This window comes from Hyla sarda, chromosome 3 (assembly GCF_029499605.1).
Source record: "Hyla sarda isolate aHylSar1 chromosome 3, aHylSar1.hap1, whole genome shotgun sequence".
In the NCBI taxonomy this organism is placed as follows: Eukaryota; Metazoa; Chordata; class Amphibia; order Anura; family Hylidae; genus Hyla; species Hyla sarda.
This window is the reverse complement of record NC_079191.1, coordinates 207,521,456-207,546,486: the sequence shown is the minus strand read 5'-3', so window position 1 is coordinate 207,546,486 and position 25,031 is coordinate 207,521,456. Positions and strand designations below refer to the sequence as shown.

The 25,031-nt window shown below is 41.6% G+C and overlaps 1 protein-coding gene across 4 annotated transcripts in view; it reads left to right on the top strand.

The window, feature by feature from the left end:
* PHIP (pleckstrin homology domain interacting protein) overlaps window positions 1–25,031 on the top strand; it is a 180,265-nt gene that overhangs the window by 127,563 nt on the left and 27,671 nt on the right. For 2 of the 4 annotated variants that reach the window (XM_056565928.1, XM_056565925.1), the window contains exons 23-33: window positions 1–108; window positions 1,439–1,558; window positions 2,345–2,452; window positions 7,236–7,360; window positions 10,941–11,023; window positions 15,068–15,179; window positions 18,143–18,204; window positions 18,422–18,577; window positions 18,663–18,783; window positions 19,239–19,364; window positions 24,600–24,672. The exon at window positions 1–108 is cut by the window's left edge and continues 118 nt beyond it. In XM_056565928.1, coding sequence (XP_056421903.1) covers window positions 1–108; window positions 1,439–1,558; window positions 2,345–2,452; window positions 7,236–7,360; window positions 10,941–11,023; window positions 15,068–15,179; window positions 18,143–18,204; window positions 18,422–18,577; window positions 18,663–18,783; window positions 19,239–19,364; window positions 24,600–24,672 — 1,194 coding nt within the window. The remainder of the gene's footprint in view (window positions 109–1,438; window positions 1,559–2,344; window positions 2,453–7,235; window positions 7,361–10,940; window positions 11,024–15,067; window positions 15,180–18,142; window positions 18,205–18,421; window positions 18,578–18,662; window positions 18,784–19,238; window positions 19,365–24,599; window positions 24,673–25,031) is intronic. The other 2 variants (XM_056565929.1, XM_056565927.1) reach the window with 1 other exon arrangement.

The following is a 25,031-nucleotide window of genomic DNA, read 5'->3' as shown; positions in this document are numbered from 1 at the left end:
AACAATGAAAAGTTGAAGCAGAAGCAAAGTAAAAAGGAAAGGAAGAAGGGAGCTGAGGATAAAGATGTCTCTCCTAGAAAGAAGAAACCAAAGGAAAGAAAGAAAAAGGTAAGATGCCTATTTCTCAAATTTCTTTACAGGGAATTTTCATGGAAGGGTATGTTTACACTGCAGACGCTCTGCTCAGAGATATTCCTGGTCCTAGATTAAGTCTAAGAGGCTTCTGCCGAAATCCTTTGGCTCTAGGACTGCAGAATCCTCCGAGCAGAATCCTTGCGAAGATTCCATAGTGTGAACGAGGCCTTACCAATACATTCATCAACACATCTGAAACCAAGACAGTTTGGTTTTTCCCCTACCAACCAATCACAGCTCAGCTTTTATTTTACCAGTTTTTTAATCAACTGGTGCCAGAAAGTTAAACAGATTTTTAAATCGCTTCCATTAAAAAATCTTAATCCTTCCAGTACTTTTTAGGGGCTCTCTGCTGACCTCTGCTGTCCATTTTAGGAACTGTCCAGAGCAGGAGAAAATCCCCATAGCAAACATATGCTGCTCTGGACAGTTCCTAAAATGGACAGCAGAGGTCAGCAGAGAGCACTGTGTTCATGACATCAGAGGAAAAGCATTTCTTTTTTGGATTTCTCTTTAGTATAGAGCCCCTAAAAAGTACTGGAAGGATTAAGATTTTTTTTTTAATAGAAGTGGTTTACAAATCTGTTTAACTTTCTGGCACCAGTTGATTTAAAAAAAGAAGTTTTCCACGGGAGTACCCCTTTAAGATATGAAAGTTGAGCTGCCTCTTGTTACTATGGGCAAAACAAGACAATGTTTGTTTCATGCAGATTGCTATATCTGGGTCATTGTTTATAACCCTCCAAATGCAGGCTTTCCTATGTGTCTTTTTGTAGATTGCAGCTGCATTATTATGGCACCCTAACTGCGTTAATCCTATTTCCTCACTTCCTATGAATAACACATTTTTAGCTAACATCAGACTTTTAGCACAGCTAGGTGAGCATTTTTTGCATGGCCATCTGAGAAAGAATATATTCCTTTAGGGTACGTTCACACGGGTGGATTTTTTCCAGGTTTTCTGCTGCGTATTTGAAAGGGGGCGGGCTCTTCTCGGCTGTCCGCAGCAGATTTTCCGCGGCGGAATTTACGCTGCGGAAAATCCGCTGCAGTCCCTACTGACTTCAGTGGGGCTTGCGGCAGATTTTCGGCAGCGTAAATTCAGTCGCTGAAAATCTGCTGCGGACAGCATAGAAGAGCCCGTCCCCTTTCAAATATGCAGCGGAAAACCTGCAAAAAAATCCGCCCATGTGAACGTACCCTTATACATTTCCCCCACATTAATTTGCTGACATTATTTCCTTACATGTGTCCATAAGAAAACCCTAATTTGGAACGATTCTGTATTGTTTGTTTTTAACAGCATTTACCAGTTGCAGCACTTACTGAGCAAGGTTTAACTCTGGAAGACTGGTTGCCTTCTGTGTGGATTACGGACACTATGCCAAGACGATGTCCCTTTGTTCCACAAATGGGTGATGAGGTATCTAAATGTTTTTTTTTTTTTTTTTGTACACATGACTTTCAAAGTTAAAGCGTAAATGAGGCTTTATTTTACAATTTTTTTTTTACTATACGGTGTAACATAACATCATACACATACATACAAATCACAAGACAAATGGTCAACGATCAGGATAGATATAGTATTCCATGTATATAATGTAAAAGTGTTTCAAGGCATGTTTGTGTGTGTTGTTTTTTTTTTTTTTTGCACTTTTACTCTTTACAATACTATGATGAAGCCAGAAATAAAATATTTGTATAAAAATAAATTGTGCAAACTTGGAGGGCAATAATCTATTCAGAGTTCGCCATGTGTTAAAATTGACACGTCAGGGGTTTGGATGAAGGGACAACCATTGTTTAGATGCTACTGTCAATCGCGGCATCACAGTTAAATGATGGACATTCGAGTGATCTGAGTCATTGCAGAGAGGTATCGGATTCAGATAGCCCACACCTGTGCCATGCTCCCTCACCCACCTTATGACATATATGTACGCCGTGGATTAGGAAGCCGTTATCTGAAAACTTGTTTACAGTGGTCTATTGTGTGTGCTGGGTCCATATATTGTGTGTGACTAGTTAGTGCCAACATTACTATGCTTGTTGATATTTCAGGGTGGGCACCACACTTTGTTATAATATAAATGACAAAAAGGGTAATTGTGCACTGATTGATTAACCTGTAGTTGTATGTTTTAGCTGTATTATATTTTAATTTTTAACTGATATTAATGCATTTCTTTCAAATTGTTATCTGCAGGTATACTATTTTCGCCAGGGTCATGAAGCATATGTTGAAATGGCCAAAAAAAATAAAATTTATAGGATCAATGCTAAGAAACAGCCATGGCATAAAATGGAGCTAAGGGTAAGTCTCTTCATACTGATATACAATAATTAATCATCAGATAAAAATGCAATGCATTGTTATGGATTTTATTTAGGGGAAATAAACTAAACGCTTTGTATTAAAATATAAATGTATTGGTGAGTTCTCAGGAAATCTTGCACAGCATGATAAATTACCAGTAATTGAGCAATTACCTAAGGTATTGAAATGCACTTTAGTATTCAGGGTTAGGGTTACATTGAGATTTTTTCATCTCTATTACAATGGATTATCAGAAATTGTGCTCTACAGTCTAGTATTTCTTGACTACTTGATGCAATTTTTGAGTGATTCCAAGTAAAGTAGTAGCCAAATTTTGTTTGTTTTTTTGTCAAACAACTGCCCCCCTGCCTGCTTGGACACATACTAGTCCTGCTGTGTCCATGCGTCATCACCTATGTCATGGACACACTTCCTTGATTGACAGCTGGCAGCGCAGGGCTCACAGCTGGAGGAAAAATCCTCCCACTGTCAGCTTGTGTCCCGCTACTGTCAGTGAGGACATGCTGGGAGTTGTAGTTTTGCTAATGCTAGGGGAGATGTGAGCAGACAGCATACTGAGGGAGGGGGCAGAGACCTGCACAGTGAGGCCACGCCCCCTCACTTTGAGAGGAATTCAGACTAGTGAGCTAAATTAAAATTGTAATAAAAAAAAATAATAAAGGTGCTAGACGCATAAAATTAGATGTACATGGTCAGGATTAGCTACTGAGTGATATATAAAAAAAAATTTTTTTTGTTGGATCTGAATTTTAGTTTTTTCCTCCTCGCCTTCTAAAAATCATACTCTTATATATTTTCATCTACAGACGAGTATGAGGGCATCTTTTTTGCGCAACCAGTTGTCCTTTGTAATGACCACTCATTTTACCATAAAATGTATGGCGCAACCAAACAAATACTATTTGTGTGGCGAAATTGAAAAGAAAAATGGAATTTAGCAAATTTTAGAAGGTTTTGTTTTCACGCCATACAACTTATGGTATGGCGCAACCAAACAAATACTATTTGTGTGGCGAAATTGAAAAGAAAAATGGAATTTAGCAAATTTTAGAAGGTTTCGTTTTCACGCCATACAACTTATGGTAAAAATTACATGTTTTCGTTATTCTGTGGGTCAATACGATTAAAGTGATTTATTTTATTTATTTATATAGCGCCTACAGATTCCGCAGCACTTACAATTACGGAGTACAAACAAAGACAAGTATCAGACATAAAATTACACAATAACTATTCAAACAAGAGGTGTGGGGATATATTGAGGATATGTTGAGGCCAATTAGAGAATGTTATAGGCCTGTCTGTGTTTTTAGGCCACGTTTGAAACTATGGATGTTGTTGTTGAGTCTAAGGGATTGAGGGATAGCATTCCAGAGAACCGGTGCAGCACGAGTATGTCTTGGAGACGGGAGTGAGAAGTTCGGATTATATAAGATGTTAGTGTGAGATCATTAGCAGATCGGAGACAACATGTAGGATGGTAGACAGAGATGAGAGAGGAGATGTAGGGAGGTGCAGCATTGTGGAGAGCTTTGCGTGTGAGACTGAGGATTTTGTACTGTATTCTGGACTGAATTGGTAACCAGTGTAGTGACTGGCACAGGAATGAGGCGTCGGTGTAGCGGCTGGAGAGGAAGATGAGTCTGGCTGCGGCATTAAGGATGGACTGGAGAGGAGAGAGTTTGGAGAAAGGAAGGCCTATTAGTAAAGAGTTACAGTAGTCGAGGCGGCAGTGAATCAAAGCAATAATGAGAGTTTTAGCAGTTTCAGTAGTGAGAAACGGACGGATTCTTGAAATGTTTTTGAGATGCAGGTGACAAGAACGTGAAAGAGACTGAATATGGGGAGTGAAAGACAGATCAGAAGCAAGTATAACTCCAAGAATGCGAGCCTGCTGCCCGGGAGTTATGGTAGTACCACATACCGAGATGGAAATGTCAGGGTTAGGTACAGTATCAGTTCATGGAGAATAGACAAGAAGTTCTGTTTTAGGAAGATTTCGTTTCAGATATAAAGAGGACATGATCTCTGAGACAGCAGAGATACAATCACTGGTTTTCTGTAGGAGTGCAGGGGTGATGTTGGAGGAAGAGGTATAGAGTTGGGTGTCATCAGCATAGAGGTGGTACTGGAAACCAAATCTACTGATTGTTTTTCCAATGGGCGATGTGTAGAGTGAAAAGAGTAGAGGACCCAGGACCGATCCCTGGGGAACCCCAACAGCAAGGGGAAGAGGAGAAGAAGTAGACCAGAAAACGAGACGCTAAAGGAGCGGCCAGAGAGATAGGAGGAAAACCAGGCAAAAGCAGAGACCGTGAGACCGATGGAGCGGAGACTACTGAGGAGGAGTTTGTGATCCACAGTGTCAAAAGCCGCAGACAGGTCCAGGAGAATCAGGAAAGAGAAATTGCCATTTGATTTGGCCGTCAGAAGATAGTTAGTGACTTTGGTTAGGGCCGTTTCTGTGGAGTCAAGGGAGCGGAACCCAGGCTGTTAACGGTTAAGCATAGAGTTCTCGGAGAGATAGCGGATAAGGCGGGAGTATGCCAAGCGTTCCAGGAGTTTGGAGATAAAGAGGAGATTTGAGACGGGTCGATAGTTGGCTGCACAGGACGAGTCCAGAGATGGTTTTTTCAATAGTGGGGTTATGATAGAGTGTTTGAAGGAGGAGGGAAAGACCTCCAGAAGAGAGGGAGAGGTTAAAGATTTTAGTTAGGTGACGGCTGATAGCAGGAGGGAGAGACTAGATGAGGTGTGAAGGCATGGGGTCACTAGAGCAGATACCCATGATTACATACTTTTCTTTTGTTTTACAGCTTAAAAAAAAAAAAAAATCTCAAACTTTTTAAACTTAATTAGTATGTTTAAAATCCCTCTGTTTTAATTACTTATAACCTTTTTTCATTTTTTCGTGTAAGCGGCTGTATGGGGGCACATTTTTTGTGCCGTGATCTGTACTTTTTATTGATACCACATTTGCATATATAAAACTTAATACATATTTTTTATTTAAAAAAAATTGGGAATATGATGTGACAAAAAAGTGTCAATTTTGGAATTTTTTTCTTTTAACGTTTACGCTGTTCTCTATACTTGATTGCTAATTCTGTTCAGTGCTATGCATAGGGCATAGCACTGATCAGTATTATCGATGATCTTGTGCTGTGGACTGTTGGATCTCAGACCAGAGGACCCCAGGAGACGCCCGGAAGCAGGTAAGGGGACCTCTGACTGCCATTTCAGATAATCCGATCCCCGTGGCAGCCCTGCGGGCGATCCGATCATCCATATTTAGTGCCGCAGATGCCGTGATCTGTATTGATCACAGCATCTGTGGGGTTAATGGCAGACATGTGCGCGATCGCCAATGTCCGCCATTACCGGCGGGTCCCCGGCTGCTGCTGGCAGCCGTAACCTGCCGTGCATGATGTGAGCACAGATTTGGTGCTCGTGGTCATGTTCATGGCGTAGATGTACGTCATGGTGCGTTAAGCACCACCCCACCATGACGTACATTTGTCCGATGACGTTAAAGGAGATGTCCGGTGCGGACTATTCCTATTCCATCCTGCCCGGGCTGCAAAAAATCCTACTTCCTTTAGCCTGGGATGTCACACGGCGCTTCAGCCTATCACCGGCCGAGGCGGGACATTGCTGGTGATAGGCTGAAGTGCCGTGTGACGTCCCGGGCTAAGAGAAGTAGTAAGTAGACAGCCCGGCCGACCAATCAGCTGTTGCGGAGCTCCGCGGGAATGTAGGAAGGTAAGTGAAAGTTTGTTTTCTCTTTTTTTTGCTTCCCGGGCAGGATGGAATAGGAATAGTTCGCACTGGACATCTCCTTTTTAAGGGGTTAAACAGCTGGTCATTTTCTAATCCCTTTTATACATTCCCTTTAAAATTCAACTGTCTCAGAAAATAGGCTTGTAAAGCTGCACACACAGTGCAGTAGGGCTTCACAACCTATTCTAGCCATATCTGTGCTGATAAAGCAGGCTGCTGTATAGTCACAAAAACAGCGTTTTGTAATCCTTCTGGGAGTTGGCGGAACGGTTGGAGTGGCGGGGCCCGGTGTCTGCTATTGTCCGAGGCTGCACCACCTTTCTGTTTTACTTTGTGCTATGTATTCAGCCAACAGCCTGACTTAGCCATAGAGAGGTGGTGCATAGTGGTCTCTCCAACTGTTCATCTGACCCCTGGATGGATAACAAAGTGTTCCTTGTGATTAAGGCTGCACGATATGGGGAAAATGTGCAATTGCGATTTTGGGCCTAAATATTGCAATTGCGATATGCGATATAATAAAAAAAAAAATAAAAAATGGTGAAATCCCCCCATTTCATGTCCAATCGCCTCCATTTCACATCTATCCACCCATTTTATGCTCACCGCCTATTTTACATCTCCCCCTTGTCACATTCTCCCCCCACCTTGTCACATTCTCCCCCCACCTTGTCACATTCTCCCCCCACCTTGTCACATTCTCCCCCCACCTTGTCACATTCTCTCCCCTCCTTGTCACATTCTCTCCCCTCCTTGTCACATTCTCCCCCCTCCTTGTCACATCCTCCCACCTCCTTGTCACATCCTCCCCCCTCCTTGTCACATTCCTCCCCATGTCACATCCCCCCCCCCCCTTGTCACATTTTCCGATTTCATATGTAAATATGCTTAACCTAATATACTTATTTTCACAGAAAACTATTTTTCTTTTCTTTTTTGGTATGGGTTTAGTAATGTGACATTTTGTTTTTGTTTGAAGGAGCAAGAACTCATGAAGATTGTTGGAATTAAATATGAAGTGGGCCTACCTACCCTCTGCTGCCTTAAGCTAGCCTTCCTTGATTCAGACACTGGTAAATTGACTGGAGGTGCATTTACAATGAAGTGAGTTATTTAGCTATACATTTTTTTTCATAGAAAATATTATTTTTTTTTTTACAAAAGTCTGTAATCTACCCCTTCCCTTCTGGCAAAGCTCATGAATTTAGACACATTCTAAGCTGCCCAAAGATGGGCGCCTCTATATGAAGTCTTATTTTGCAAGTGGGACACCTGTACTGAGGGGGGCATACTTAGATAGTTGTCAAGACATTCACATTATTGGCTGAGAAAAATTGTTTATATAATTTAGAGATGAGCCAAGTTACAGTGATTCGATTTATCACAAACTTCTCGGCTCGGCGTTTGCTGACTTTGGACTGCAGAAATTAGTTCAGCTTTCAGGTGCTCCGGTGGGCTGGAAAAGGTGGATACAGTCCTAGGAGAGAGTCTCTCTTCACTCATCTCTAATATCATTAGTATCATACTTTCTCTATTGGCTCCATTGGGGGACACAGACCATGGGTATATGCCGCTGTTTCTAGGAGGCTTGACACTATGGCAACAGAAAAGTCGGCTCCTCCCAGCAGGGTATACCTGCCCACAGGCATCTGAGCTTATCCGTTTTAGCTTAGTGTCTTAAGGAGGTAGACACTGGTCTGGGTTCTCCCCAGACCAGGTCAGGAAGGTGGCATTCCTTATTGCTATTACCTCTATTAGGAGAGTATCAGAGCTGGCAGCTCTCTCCTGCCGTTCTCCCTTCCTGGTTGTACACCAGGACAAGGTTGTTTTCCGTCCTTCTTACCCAAGGCGGTTTCGGCCTTTCACGCCAATGAGGACATAGTCCTGCCGTCCTTTTATCCGGCCCCTTCTTATCCCAGGGAACGTGTGCACCAAAAACAAGATGTGGTGAGGGCTGTTCGGACCTATCTCTGTCATTTCTTCCTTTCGGCAGTGTGACTCCTTTTTTTGTTCTTACAGAAGGTCGTCGTAAAGGACCATCCGCTTCTAAGGACACCATTTCTCGGTGGATCCGATCTGCTATTTCGGAAGCTTACCGCTGCAAGGAGTGGATCCCACCCTTCAGGGTTTTTGCTCATTCCACCCGTTCTGTCGGGGCATCCTGGGCCCTCCGCAACAAGGCTTCGGCCTCGCAGATCTGTAAAGCGGCCACATGGTCGCCTTTGCACACTTTCGCTAGGTTCAGATTCATACCTTTGCATCAGCTGATGTTAGTCTGGGCTATAAGGTGTTGCAGGTGGCGGTGGTCCAGCCGTCCACCTGATTGATTTCCTTGCCCACCCAAGGGACGGCTTTGGTACGTCTCATGGTCTGTGACCCCCAATGGAGCCAATAGAGAAATGGAGATTTTTATGCTTACCGTAAAATCTCTTTCTCGAAGGATCCGTTGGGGGACACAGCTCCTACCCTTTTTCTGATATTCCTATTTCAGTTAACTGTCCGAGGGTGTATTCAGTTACTTTTTCTTCTGGTTTCTCGGACGGTTCGTGGTTTTTCTTTTGACCTGTCGGTCTTCTCCTATTGCTCTGGGACTAAAACTGATTAGCTCAGATTCCTGTGGGCGGGTATACCCTGCTGGGAGGAGCGACTTTTCTGTTGCCATAGTGTCAAGCCTCCTAGAGACAGCAGCATATACCCATGGTCTGTGTCCCCCAATGGATCCTTCAAGAGAGAGATTTTACGGTAAGCATAAAAATCTTTTTTTTTTTTTTGCATTGCTCTACTTCCTTGCACTTTACTCACACAATAGAAAAGTAAATGTGATTTACAGTACCATAGACGAAACAAATATTGTATTAATGAGGGGGCGGTGCAAGATGGCTGCCTGAAGAGATGCACAGGCTTGAGCTTCTGCCATCCTGCTCATAAACCTTCTGCTATCTGACTTTTGCCTGCCAGAGACTCTGTTGCACCATCCTAGAAACTCCTCCTAAGGTCCTTACTGACACAGGCTCAGATTTCAGCCTCTTCCTCCATCCTGAGCTAACTACCATCTGTGGCTTCCTGCAGAAAAGTATATATTGCCCCATCTGGCGGTTTAAAATACGCTGGTACTACCTTAGAAGACTTTTTACTATTAAACTGGTTTATTGCAGAAGTGGGATTGCCCAATTTCTATCTGCATCTTTAAATGAGTCTTCTGTGGTGGCATTGTGCATTTAAGTGGGAGACCGCATGATCAGTGTGGCAGTAGGAAATTGGCACTTGCCTGGCGCTTGCTGGTAGTAGATCGTCGTGGTATAAAAAAAAACAATTCCAAGGTGGCTGCAGTAAAGCAATAGCGTTCTTTATTTCATACAGTGTAAGACAACGCATTTCAAGGGGGTCTGCACCCCTCTTCCTCAGCATGTGCCTGACCTGAGGACGAGGGGTTCAGACCCACTTGAAACGCGTTGTCTTACTCTGTATGAAATATAAAACGCTACCGCTTTACTGCAACCACCTTGGAATTGTTTTTTGTACCATGACGATCCACTACCAGCAAGCGCAAGGCAAGTGCCAATTTCCTACTGCCACACTGATCGTGCGGTCTTCCACTTATCTACACACCGTCTCGGAACCTGGGGTACGGACGAGCACAGGCTGCTACTGGCATTTAAAAATGCTACACGGTTTTGTGCTCGGAGCATAACACCTTAAGGTGAGCAGGTTTATATTTACCCCCACACATTCACAATATCACTAGATAAAGGCACAGGGTGCTCCGGTGCTTGTCCCCTTTTTATCTTTCACATTAAGCGGAATTGTGCATTTGGCTCTTGTAGCTCTCATAATGAATTGTGGCAAGGCCTTTTACTGCCAATGAAAAGCTTAGGAACTTTCTACCATGTACACTCATTTATTGTCAGAAACTGTTGAGGTTTACACTTTCAGAGAGGGACTGGTACAGTGACCCCCCCCCACGACCTACGATGGCCCAGACATACGATAAATTCAACATGCGATGGCCTCCATCGCATGATGAAGGCAGCATCAACATACGATGCTTTTGTATGTCGGGGCCATCTCATACAACGGCTATCCGGCAGCGCAGACTGCTTCAGCTGCCGCCGGAGAGCCGTTTACGGTGCCCCATAAGCTCTGGAGATGGTTACTTGCCTGTCCGTGGTGGTCCAGGACGTCCTCTTCGGGATCCCCTGCATCGCCGTCGCCATCACGTCGCCGCGCACGCCGTCCTGTCATCCAATAGGAGCGGCGCGCTAGTGACGTAATGGCGGCGATAAGGAACGACTATCCCAGGCAAAAGAGACGTTCCGGAGCGGTGGGGACACCCCGGGGACGCAGCGACAGCGATGGACAGGGGAGTATAACGTCCTATATTTAACGTTGCACGGATCCCTCATCATACGATGAGTTCAACAAACGATGGTCCATTTGGAACGGATTACCATCGTATGTTGAGGGACCACTGTAGTAGGTCATGGAGTCACTTCTTACAGTGTCATCTTAGACTGTTCCGTATGCATTGCTTGCGTTCCTCAGATTTTCTGTCCTCATATGTAGAGCCCCTGGCGCAGATTGATCAAAAGTGTAGGTCACAGTTATTTTATTCTTTTGAATCCTCTATTTTATTTTAAGCTTATTTTAGCTATATGGCTGCTAACGTATTGCTTTTTTGTTCAAGATATCATGATATGCCAGATGTGATAGACTTCTTGGTTCTTCGCCAGCAATTTGATGAAGCGCGACGTAGGCAGTGGAGGATAGGTATGTATTTTTGGTTCTACTTAATGAAATGAACAAACTGTGTGAGAATGCATTTCAAGAATAGTCCCTGTGCCCCAGTAAAATTATCAATTTCATGCATGCATTTAAAGAGGACCGGTGGCTAATCCCATAGAGGAAACATGTTGTGCAGGTACAGGTACGCCCTGGGCGATTGGGACTTAGCATATCAGGATGTACCTGTACACCCTGAGTCCCGCCACCGCTATGATGCGAGTGCAGGGGCTGCGCTCGCATCATAGACTGCAGGTCCCAGCTGCTATCAGCCGCTAGGGATCCGCTGGTAATGGCAGACTGTAGTGATCCCACTGATGTCTGCTACTAACCCCTCGAATGCCGTGATCAGTATTGAACAGGGCATTTGTGACGATTCCGGTGGCTGATCTGATCGCCCCTCTCCCAATAAAAATGTTCCCCTTTTTTCCCATTTATAAAAAGAGTAAACATTTTTATAAATCAACATACTTGGTATCGCACATGCGGAAATGTTCAATCTATAAAAATATTATTTTAAAGATCCCATACGGTAAACAGCATAAACATAAAGAAACAAACTCCAAGAATATTGATTTTTAATCCCATCATATATCAGTAATAAATTAATAAAAAAAACAACCAACCCCCCCCCCCCCCCATCAAAACAAGAATGGTACCGATTAGAGATGAGCGAACTTACAGTAAATTCGATTCGTCACGAACTTCTCGGCTCGGCAGTTGATGACTTATCCTGCATGAATTAGTTCAGCTTTCAGGTGCTCCCGTGAGCTGGAAAAGGTGGATACAGGCCTAGGAGACTCTTTCCTAGGCCTGTATCCACCTTTTCCAGCCCACCGGGGCACCTGAAAGCTGAACTAATTTATGCAGGATAAGTCATCAACTGCCGAGCCGAGAAGTTTGTGACAAATCGAATTTACTGTAAGTTCGCTCATCTCTAGTTCTGATAAAAACTACAGATCACGGCGCAAAAAAATGAGCCCTCCTACATCCCTGTGTATGGATGAATAATAAAGTTATAGGGGTCAGAAGAGAACAATTTTAAATATACTTATTTTGTTCAATAAAGTTTGAGTTCTTATAAAGTGCTACAATATTAGAAAAACTGCACTGTGTAAAAACAAAACCTGCCAAAGTTTTAAAAATTGGGGTTTTCTCTTCAATTTTCCTCCACAAATTATCCTTTTTTTTTTTGCAGTAAATTTTATAATGTAAGATATAATTACAAAGTACAATTGGTCACGCAAAAAAAAAAAAAATTCTCTCATATGCGTCTGTAGGGGAGAAAATAATGATGATAAAAAAAAAAAATATGTTATGGCTCTTAGAAGGCGAGGAGGAAAAAGCAAAAACGCTAAATTGGAATTTTCCTGTGTCCTATAGGGTCCTTAAGAGGGTAAACAGCCTTGGGTGCCCTGATCACACACACCTATTTACAGTTTCTTTATACACCCTTCCGTTCTCAAGACATGAGCGTGTACAGGGATCACCCAGGGGTGTGTTATTAGGCAGACAAACCCTTGAATTTACTCACCACTAACTGTATAATCCCACCCATCACCTGATATTCCCTCTCATTTTTTAAAATGAAGTTTTAAGCCTATCTGACTAATTCCCTGCATTGTCAGACAAACTATAAAATTTTATTTCTGGGAAGGGGAAGGCTTATCAAAAAACTGTAAAAGGAACCCCCTGAACATCTTAATAGCAATCTTAAGAAAAGCTGAGACTCCCAGTTAATTTATTGTATGTTTGCTAGCTTTGCAAGTTAGGGGGCAGATAGAGGGGAGTGTAACTGTAGAAACAGACTGCACAACCTGTATTCTAAAGCAATGTAAACACATGAGCTATAGATGCAAAATTGTATATTTTAAATGGAACACTCCTAATAGGGTGTACAGAATCCAAGAGTTAACTATTATATTTTAACTAAAGCCTTCTGTGTAGTCAAGTTTTTCAGGAGAAATTTTTGCTAGGGTAACGCATCTGGGTGTGGTGGCTTCTGCAGCGTATGCACAAGTTTATGTAAGCCCAGTTTAGATTAATAAGACAGTGGCAGACTCTGTAACAAATATGCCCGTAGGTATCTTGGCATACGAACTATTCTCTCTAAAGACCGATCATATACAGATTTAGAAGAACAATTTCTACATTAGGGAGATAAGGAGTAGTGAGACATTGGACTGTAGATTAGAGGGGGCAGGAAAAAGTGGACTTGTTTGCAAGGTGGTACATACACTGCTCAAAAAAATTAAGGTAACACTAAGATAACGTATCCTAGATCTGAATGGATAAATGTATGAAATACTTTCGTCTTTACATAGTTGAATGTGCTGACAACAAAATCACACAAAAAATATCAATGGAAATTAAATTTATCAACCCATGGAGGTCTGGATATGGAGTCACACTCAAAATCAAAGTTGAAAACCACACTACAGGCTGATCTAACAATGTCCTTAAAACAAGTAAATATGAGGCTCAGTGGTGTGTGTGGCCTTCACGTGCCCTTATGACCTCCCTACAATGCCTGGGCATGCTTCTGATGACGTGGCGGATGGTCTCCTGAGGGATGTCCTCCCAGATCTTTACAAAAGCATCCGCCAACTCCTGGATAGTCTGTAGTGCAACCTGGCATTGGTGGATGGAGCGAGACATGATGTCCCAGAGGTGCTCAATCAGATTCAGGTCTGGGGAACAGGCGGGCCAGTCCATAGCATAGCAATGCCTTCCTCTTGCAGGAACTGCTGACACACTCCAGCCACAGGAGGGAGGTCTAGCATTGTCTTGCATTAGGAGGAACCCAGGGCCAACCGCACCAGCATATGGTCTCACAAGGGGTCTGAGGATCTCCTCTCGGTACCTAATGGCAGTCAAGTTACCTCTGGCAAGCACATGGAGGGCTGTGCGGCCCCTTAAAGAAATGCCACACCACACTGACACACTGCCAAACTGGTCATGCTTTAGGATGTTGCAGGCAGCAGAATGTTCTCCACGGCATCTCCAGACTCTCACGTCTGTCACATGTGCTCAGTGTGAACCTGCTTTCATCTGTGAAGAGCAAAGGGTGGCAGTGGCGAATTTGCCAATCTTGGTGTTCTCTGGCAAATGTTAAACGTCCTGTACGGTGTTTGGCTGTAAGCACAACCCCCACCTGTGGACAGCAGGCCCTCATACCACCCTCATGGAGTCTGTTTCTGACCGTTTGAGTAGACACATGCACATTTGTGGCCTGCTGTAGGTAAGTGTGCAGGGCTCTGGCAGTGCTTCTCCTGCTCCTTGCACAAAGGCGGAGTTAGCGGTCCTGCTGCTGGGTTGTTGCCCTCCTACGGACTCCTCCATGTCTCCTGGTAGCGCCTCCGTGCTCTGGACACTACACTGACAGACACAGCAAACCTTTTTGCCACAGCTCGCATTGATGTGCCGTCCTGGATGAACTGCACTTTTTGAGCCACTTGTGTGGGTTGTAGACTCTGTCTCATGTTATCACTAGAGTGAAAGCACCACCAGCATTCGAAAGTGACCAAAAGATCAGCCAGGAAGCCTAGAAACAGAGAAATGGTCTCTGGTCACCACCTGAAGAACCACTCCTTTATTGGGGGTGTCTTGCTAATTGCCTATCATTTCCACCTGTTGTCTGTTCCATTTGCCCAACAGCATGTGAAATTGTGTTGCTTCCTGAGTGGACAGTGTGATTTCACAGAAGTGTGATTGACTTGGCGTTACATTGTGGTGTTTAAGTGTTCCCTTTATTAATTTTTTTTGAGCAGTTTACTTATTAAAGAGGAATTAAAGCCATAGAAAAGCCCTAGTCAGGGGTGCCATTAATAACACAAAAACAAAAAAACAAACCATACTCGACTGCTCCCAGTCCTTGCCGTTCACTACTGCTTCTTGGTTCCTGCAACTTGTCATCCCTACAGAAACTTCCTATTTTTACAGAACTCACTCTTACATTGTTTTTCTAGGCCTATATTGCCCTTTTAACATTTCTAACTTTCTTTCACTGATTTAAAAATTTATACCTTGCAGGAGACAGATTTCGGTCTGTAATTGATGATGCCTGGTGGTTTGGAACTATTGAGAGCCAGGAACCACTACAGCCAGATTATCCGGATAGCCTTTTTCAATGCTACAATGTGTGGTAAGCATTTACTGATAAAAAAAAATTTTCACTTGCAGTTGTAAATTAAAGTTTTGTAGCTTTTAGCATTAAAATCCTCAGGAAAGTGGGGAATTTACTAAACCCAACATTTCATATTCTGTCCATGAAAGCAACTTCTATCTTTTTTTATCCTGGCTTTTGTAGATTTCTGAGGCTGGATTTATGAAGAGGCGTGAACCTCCTGATAAACTTCTGTTGTAGAAACATGTCAAAAGTTTTAGCCGGTCAGGGTCTGAGCCGATCGCTAGAATGACCTGAGAGAAGCATTCGCTAACAATACAAACCTAAGTCTATGGGATTGTCTCGGTCAGTGGATGCTTCTCTCCCCACCCATTCTATTGATTGGTCATAGTCTAAACAATGAAAACTTTCGTCCAGTCTCTAGTGTGAGATTTTATTTTATTTATTTATTTACTTATTAAATAAAGTTTGCCTTATTTAACAATCAGTACAATAATAGAAAACATGTGATCATGGGTATAATTTTTTATATTGACCCACAGAATAAAAACCTTTTTACAGTAACTTGCATTTTTTTATTTATTTTTTTAGTTGCGCCATACATTTTCTGGTAAAATCAAGGTGTCATTACAAAGTACAATTGGTAGCACAAAAAGCAAGTCTTCATATGGATCTGAAGAGGGAAAAACATTTTATGGCTTAGAGGAGGAAAAAACTAACTCAAAAATGATGAATTGGCTGTGTCCTATTGGGGGGGGGGGGTTAAAGGCTGATTAAAATAAAAAATAAAAATAAAAAACAAGTCACAGAGCACTTCTGAGGTAAATGCACAGCTGCCGTTGTATATTGACAGCTCTTATTGCATTAGTACATTTTAGCAGAAATATTACCATAAAGGATAATTGAAACAGAAAGGGGGGATTAATAATTTTCTTACTTTCTTGTGTTATGCGTATGTTGCTAAAGCTACTGACTGGTTTTCTCAGTCTTTTTTATTATTTGACTTCTCGTCTATTTCTCTGCCTGTGTGCTAATAGTACGTGAAAATAAACCACGCCCGATGTTGCATCAGAATACAACTTTTTTTTTTTGCCAGAAAAACTTAAAACATTGCATTTAATAAATTCGGCATATAATGTAGACCCTGTCAAAAAGCCAAGTTAAGCGTGAGCCGCATACTTTTCCTTTTTTTTTTTTAAATTAATTTAATTAATTAATTAATTTATTTATTTATTTATTTTTAAATGAACTGGTGCCAGAAAGTTACAGATTTGTAAAATACTTCTATTAAAATGTTTTAATCCTTTTAATACTTTTTAGCAGTTGTTTGCTACAGAGGAAATTCTTTACTTTTTCAATTTCTTTTTTGTCTTGTCCACAGTGCTTTCTGCTGACACCTCTGTCCGTGTCAGGAACTGTCCAGAGTAGCATAGGTTTGCTATGGGGATTGTCTCCTGCTCAGGACAGTTTCTGATACGGGCATCAGGTGTCAGCAGAGAGCACTGTGGACAACACAAATTTTTTTTTTTTTTAAATAAAGATTTTCCTCTGTAGCAAACGGCTGCTAAAAAGTGCTGAAAGGATTAAGATTTTTTACAAAGTAATTTACACATCTGTTTAACTTTCTTGCACCAGTTCATTCAGTTCAAAAACGTTTTCCACCAGAGTATCCCTTTTAAGGACCAGGCCAATTTTATTTTTGCATATTCACACTTTCCTCCTCACCTTCTAAAAATCATAACTCTTCTATATTTCCCATCCACGGACCCATTTGAGGGCTTGATTTTTGCCTCACCAATTGTAATTTGTAATTGCATCACTCCTTTTACTATGAAATGTATGGCGCAAACAAAAAAAATATTATTTATGTGGGGAAAGTGAAGAGAAAACCTCAATTTAGCTCAAGGGTTCATTTTTAAGCTGTACACTTTACGGTAAAAACAACATGTTTTCTTCTGTCGGTCAATACGATTATAATGATACCTATGGTTACATGCTTTTCTTTTATTGTATCACTTTGAAAAAATTCAAACCTTTTTAAGAAAAGAAGTATGTTTAAAATTGCCTTATTTTGACAACCTATGACATTCTCATTTTTCCGTATACTGGGCGTTATGACGGGTAATTTTTTTGCGCTGTGATCTGTAGTTTTTATTGGTACCATTGCTTATATTTAACTTCTTGATCACTTTTTTATTTTTTTTATTTACATTTTTTAATAAAGTGACAAAAAAGCATACATTTTGGCCTTTGTTTACGTTAACACCATTCACCGTATGGGATCTTTTACATTATATTTTGATAGTTCGGACATTTACACACTCGGCGATACCAAATGTTGTTTTTCTTTACACTTTTTTGGGATAAAATGGAAAAAGGGCCATTTCAATTTTTATTGGGGGAGGGGCTTTTTCACTTTAAAATTTTTTTTTTAACTAATATATATATATATTTTTTTTTTTACACTTGTCTCCATAGGTACTATTTATAGCAATCATTTGATCACATATACTAAACAGTGCTATCCATAGTCGTAGCACTGATCATTATTATTGGTGATCTTCTTCTCTGGTCTGCTTGATGTCAGACCAGAGCAGAAGACCCCAGGATGATGGCCAGAGCAGGTGAGGGGACCTCTGGCCGCCATGTTGGATGATCAGATCCCCGCCGATCGTCCATTCAAATGCCCGCATTGCTGCAGATGCCGTGATCTGTGTTGATCACGGCATCTGAGGGGTTAATGGCGGACATCAGCGCGATCGCTGATGTCTGCCATTACTGGTGATTCCCTAGCTGCTGATAGCAGCAGGGACCTGCCATGCATGTTGCGAGCACCGGTCCAGTGCTCACATTATGTACATGGTGTAAATGTACGTCCTGGTGCATTACCACCGCATCAGGACATACATTTACGTCTGTTGACGTTAACGGGTTAAAGAATTGATTTCTGTTTGATAGCACCTGAAATTTTTTTCTTACAGTTGGGACAATGGTGACGCGGAGAAGATGAGCCCTTGGGACATGGAAGTTATACCCAGTAACGGTTTGTATTTTCAAGCGTCTAACTTGCAAATTTTTGGAATTCTTAATGTAACCAGATCTAAATTGAGTATTACAAATACATCTAAAATGAATGGAAAAATATTATCTAAAGGTTATTATTATACCTTTTTTGTACATGAAATGCGATTGAAATCAGATTAATTGGGTCGTTTTTTTTGTATTTTTTGTTTTTTTTCTTCTTCTGTTTTGACTATTAGCAGTGTTCCCTGAAGAGCTGGGTACTAGTGTACCGTTAAGAGAAAGTGAGTTCCGATCATTACTATACAGGTCCCTAGATGGTGAATGGGGAAGTAGAAGCAGAGATGAAGAATGTGAAAGAATCATTGGTGGGATTACCCAGCTGATGACTCTAGGTATTCCTAAAGTGATTATATGAGATCTGGTCTTTAATAGTAGATGAGTTTCTAACTTGTTGTTTTGAATCATTTACCTACTTAGATATTGCTGCTGCCTTTGTGGCTCCTGTAGACCTTCAAGCTTACCCAATGTACTGCACTGTTGTGGCCTATCCAACTGATCTCAGTACAATTACACAGCGGCTAGAAAACAGATTCTACAGGTGAAATTTCACACTTGAAGGTGTTTTAACATTTAAAGGGGTTATTCAGGGTTTTTTTTTTTGTTGTTGCTAAAACTGCTCTGTCCTTGGGCTGACCACCGTTTCTAGAGTAAAATATAATCAGCCCAACCACTGCTTCTATAATGGAGATGAGCTGTCAAGAAGGGGAAGAAAGAAGCAGAAATATGAGGAGGAGGCAGATTTTCTAAATTAATGTATTTACTTTATGCTTGACAAAGACCCACTGTGGATGAAACATTGCACTTCCTCTTTATTGGGATGCTAATAAAAAATGTGAAACTTTACTCTGTTGGCTGCTATTGGACTTTCTATTTGGATGAGTAGCATCCCTCTGACTCTGTTTTGAAATGGTATGCAGAAAGCTCAGGTAGCGGAGCTGACAGGTTCTCTTTAAAGAGAATAAATATTGACAAAATGTTGTTCTTTTCTTCCAGGCGTGTCTCTTCTCTTATGTGGGAAGTGCGATACATAGAACATAACACACGCACATTTAATGAGCCAGGAAGCCCGATCGTCAAGTCAGCAAAGTTTGTCACTGATATTTTATTGTACTTCATCAAGTGAGTCTAATATTGTTAATATTTATATTGCCCAATGAACTTTCATACCATTGTACATACAGCAATATTTGGATAATACTGTACTTTGTAATAATTACAGAAAGACATGTTGGTCAGCTAGATGGATTCTACAAAAGATCCATAGATAGGAACCATGCCTTTAACTTATATATGGCAATTACACCAGTTTTCCCCTGCTTGTTTCATCTCTAATTTTCACTTGTTTCTGAGATAGTGGGTGGAGCCAAATGTTTTCTATTACGGTTGAAAAATGACACATTAATGTTCATTTAGTTCAATCAAGGTGGATAGCAGATGTGTAAAGTGTGGGCCAAAGCTATGCTAGGAATGACTGGTTGTACTAGAGTTACACCATCGTGGCATAATTCCAGTTTGCTTGTTTTTTGTTTTTTTTTCTCTTTTCCCAGTTCCAGGTTTTGGAAATGTAAGAGGATATCCAGATTGGAACAGCTGTGTGTAGATGGTGTATTCAAATTGAATGAGGGTCCCCAGGCAGAACTCGAGCTGCCGCGTTCCTCCTTTTTTAACCCATTAACGACGCAGGACGTATATTTACGTCCTGCGCCAGCTCCCGCGATATGAAGCGGGATCGCGCCGCGATCCAGCATCATATCGCGTCGGTCCCGGCGCTCATCAACGGCCGGGACCCGCGGCTAATACCACACATCGCCGATCGCGATATTAACCATTTAGAAGCGGCTATCAAAGCTGACCGCCGCTTCTAAAGTGAAAGTGACCCGGCTGCTCGGGACCGCCGCGGTGAAATCGCGGCGTCCCGAACAGCTGACAGGACACCTGGAGGGCCCTTACCTGCCTCCTCGGTGTCCGATCGGCGAATGACTGCTCCGTGCCTGAGATCCAGGCAGGAGCAGTCAAGCGCCGATAACACTGATCACAGGCGTGTTAATACACGCCAGTGATCAGCATAGGAGATCAGTGTGTGCAGTGTTATAGGTCCCTATGGGAGCTATAACACTGCAAAAAAAATGTAAAAAAAAAGTGTTAATAAAGGTCATTTAACCCCTTCCCTAATAAAACTTTGAATCACCCACCTTTTCCCATAAAAAAAATTAAAACCGTGTAAAAAAATAAATAAATAAACATATGTGGTATCGCCGCGTGCGTAAATGTCCGAACTATAAAAATATGTAATTAATTAAACCGTACGGTCAATGGCGTACGCACAAAAAAAATGCCAAAGTCAAAAAAAGCGCATTTTTGGTCACTTTTTATACCATTAAAAAATGAATAAAAAGTGATCAAAAAGTCCGATCAAAACAAAAATCATACCGATAAAAACTTCAGATCACAGAGCCCTCATACTGCCCCATACACGGAAAAATAAAAAAGTTATAGGGGTCAGAAGATGAAATTTTTAAACGTATAAATTTTCCTGCATGTAGTTATGATTTTTTCCAGAAGTGCGACAATATCAAACCTATATAAGTAGGGTATCATTTTAATTGTATGGACCTACAGAATAATGATAAGGTGTCATTTTTACCGAAATATGCACTGCGTAGAATTGGAAGCCCCCAAAATTTACAAAATGGCGTTTTTGCTTAGATTTTGTTGCACAATGATTTTTTTTTCCGTTTCGCCGTGCATTTTTGGGTAAAATGACTAATGTCACTGCAAAGTAGAATTGACGATGCAAAAAATAAGCCATAATATGGATTTTTAGGTGGAAAATTGAAAGGGTTATGATTTTTAAAAGGTAAGGAGGAAAAACGAAAGTGCATAAAACGGAAAAACCCTGAGTCCTTAAGGGGTCAAATACCTACAACTTAGACCAGTGTTTCCCAACCAGGGTGCCTCCAGCTGGTGCAAAACTACAACTCCTAGCATGCTGGAGGTTGAAGTTTTGCAACAGCTGGAGGCACCCTGGTTGGGAAAGACTGACTTAGACATATTTTTGACCAGCAGGTTGGTTGAGGTTTCTGGAGATTTACTGTAATGCTGCATTGGAGTCAGTTGTTTGTTCTTCGGATTTCACTGTAATTATATCTTGGCTCTATAAGGAGGCTGACTTGGACCTTTGTCTGATGAGGAGTACTGCCCCATACTAATTTCTATCCCTTTGTGAGACTGTTTGTCACAGCTGTTCCTTCTTCATAGAGTGTATAAAACTGTGTTAAAAACTTATACTGTTTTTTTTTCTTAAAAAACTGATGCAACCGGACATCATTTTTCAAACCATATATGGTTTTTCAACTGTATACGGGTTAAAATTTGTACACACGTTTTGATACAGTTTGGTCCAGTTTTGAGGAATCAATTTTTCATCAAAAACCTGATACTGAAACTGTATTGCAAAAACATGGTGTGAACCCAGCCTAAGGCTGGGTTCACACTACGTTTTGTACTTACGGTCCCGTATATGGCTGGGAGGAGGGGGCGGGGCTTAATCGTGGCGCCCGCACTCAGCCGTATTCGGGAACCTTATTTAATGCATGTCTATGAGCCGACCGGAGTGAACCGCAGCCTCCGGTCGGCTGCGTTTTCGGCCGTATGCGGTTTCCCGACCACAGGCAAAAACGTTGTCGACCGCGTTTTTGCCTACAGTCGAGAAACTGCATACGGCCGAAAACGCAACCGACCGGAGGCTGCGGTTCACTCCGGTCGGCTCATAGACATGCATTAAATACGGTTCCCCTATACGGCTGAGTGCGGGCGCCGCAATTAAGCCCCGCCCCCTCCTCCCAGCCATATACGGGACCGTAAGTACAAAACGTAGTGTGAACCCAGCCTAATACCTGGTGACCTTAAACCTAAATCTGCCTGTCCAAGATGTGGGAAACTAGGTGTGTGTGCATTTTTTCCATATGGTGTGGGAAGAAAGTACTGATTTGTAGCATCTATGGGTTGGTATTGCTATTGGACCCTGTATCTTCTGGCTGTTATAGGATGTGGGTAGGTGCCCTCTGAAATTGAAATAGGTGTCCTTCGGGTCTTTTATACGAAAGGCCTGGAACCTCATTGGTTAATACTGTATTAGGGCTAGTACTCCTAATGTGGACGATCTGACTACTAGGATGATTCTTATGGTTTGTTTAGAGAGCAATATATATGAAAAACATAAGGCTATGTGTAAATTTCATATGGTGTGGGGTTCCTGGGCGCATGCTTATCGGATCTGGATAGGCCCTAAGAAACATGGTGGTGGGATTTGGAGGGGGATTCGATGGGGTAACTCAGCTCATGGGCAGTTCGTGAGAAATATTATTTTGCTTTAAAACTATATCCACAGCCACCCACTATCAACATAGCCACTAACCAAACCCCCCCCCAAATTTTTTTCTCACTTCTTCATAAAAACAAACTAGGTTGGTTTGACAACATCTGTCCTTAGTCAGACCGAGCTGGCTATTTGTAATACTATTACTCCATATGTATTGCCTTGGTTGTGATTGAGCTGAAAGATTTCGTCCGACTGTTTTTGTCTAGAAAAAGGCGCAAAAAAGGCGCAAGCATGGTTTATTTGTGCCTTTTCTGTGCCTTTTGGTTTACACATTTCTGCTGATTTTGAGTTGCAATCCACAGATTTTGCCAATACACATGATATGGAAGGTTTTTATGAACTGCGCCTTTTTGTGAAAAGGAGCAAAGCCACTGAAAAGTCTCTAAAACTCCACCAGCCCAGACTTGGCTTAGCTTTTTGGTGTATGTGAAGAGAGAAATTTCAGAAAATGTGACCTGCACAAAATGTATCAAATGCTCTGTGACCAATTAATAAATTTGGTGTTCCTACACATTACCAGCACACACACAAAAAGTGTAGAAAATGCTTCACTTACACCTACAATGATAAATGCCGGCCAGAATGTTAAAGGGGTACTCCCGTGGAAAACCAAATCATCCAAGTAAAAAAGGAACAGCGGAGGCACAGTTCATAAATACATTAGAGGAGAAAAATATGTGGAATCAACTGAACAAACAATCAATGAATGGTGACCGGTGGTGCACACATCAGAAACAAAAGTACAAACAATGGCAGTAAAAAAAAGACTGGATGAGCCCGCACTCACTGCATCCATCACTGGGTCAAGGAAGGCACATGGAAAGAGAGAGGGTGGAGAGGTAGACGGGGGCTCAGAGGCAAACACCGGTGGTTTTGTGCTAATTAGCACTTCATCTGGCCTACTTGGAGGCTGGATGAAGTGCTAATTAGCACGAAACCACTGGTGTTTGCCTCTGAGCCCCCGTCTACCTCTCCACCCTCTCTCTTTCCATGTGCCTTCCTTGACCCAGCGATGGACGCGGTGAGTGCGGGATCATCCTGTCTTTTTATACTGCTATTTTTTTTTTTTTTTTTTTTTTTTTTTTTTTTTTAAATCAACTGGTGCCAGAAAGTTAACCTGATTTGTAAATTACTTCTATTAAAAAATCTTAATCCTTCCAGTACTTATTAGCTGCTGAATACTACAGAGGAAATGGTTTTCTTTTTGGAACAGAGACCTGTCTGCTGACATCGTGACCAGTAGGAGAAAATCCCCTAAAATGGACAGAGATGTCAGCAGAGAGCACTGTGGTCATGATGTCAGCAGAGAGCACTGTGTTCCAAAAAGAAAACCATTTCCTCTGTAGTGGAGACCCTAAAAAGTATTTGAAAGATTAAGATTTTTTAATAATAGTAATTTACAAATCTGTTTAACTTTCTGGCACCGGTTGATTTACAAAAAAAAAAAGTTTTCCACTGGAAATGTGCTGACCAAGGCCATAGGTGTAAAATGCCTATGAGAAGAGGAAGGGTCCGAGGCCTGTTTCAGTGCTGGGGAATGGTGGCCCTCCTCTTTATTCCCTGGAGTGTGTTAGTTTGCTTTGCACTTATACATATATGATTAACACATAAAGGACTAATTATCATTTGCGGTCGTAGACTGACTCTCTCTAATTAATTATTCTATTGTAAAGTTTCTGTTCAAATACTTGTAAGGCCCATACTGCTGATATGGTGTTATTAAATATAGGAATCATTTTAAGAATTAACATGACAGAATGAGCCCTGAATCAGCTAGTGATAGGACTGCTCAGAATTTATAAGCTTATTTCCACTCTGCCGTGTGAATGGGCCCTAATGGTTACATACTAAAGCTAAACTAACGTTTTGTTTTTTTGTATTTAAAGTTAAAAAGCAGTGTTTGTTGCTTTCCATATTTTCTAGCAGAGTATCAGTGGATATTAATTGGCAATTAACATGTTGTTTGCACACAGGGATCAAAGTTGCTATGACATCATTCCTCAGTACAACATCATGAAGAAGAAGCTTTTGTCAGACTCTGATGAGGTAATGTTTTCAGTTTGTAATAATTATAATAGTTATATAACCACAGATTCTGCAGAGCTTTATAGTTGGGGAAGTTACAACCAAGTCAAAAGGCTACAAGACTTGTGTCATATATTTAATCATTTTTTTTATTTTAATTGGCAGTTTCTGAGCTAAAGCCAGATGTGGTTTTAAAATGGATGGAAAATATAAGGGAACGTTCACACGTACGCAGATTTGATACGCAGGATTTTCTGCTGTAGATTTCAATGTAAACTAAAAGACTGAGCACAGCTTCTAATCGGCAGTTACAAATCCTGCGCATCAAATCTGTGCAGGATCCTGTATGTGTGAATGTACCCAAAAGGAAGGACTTATAC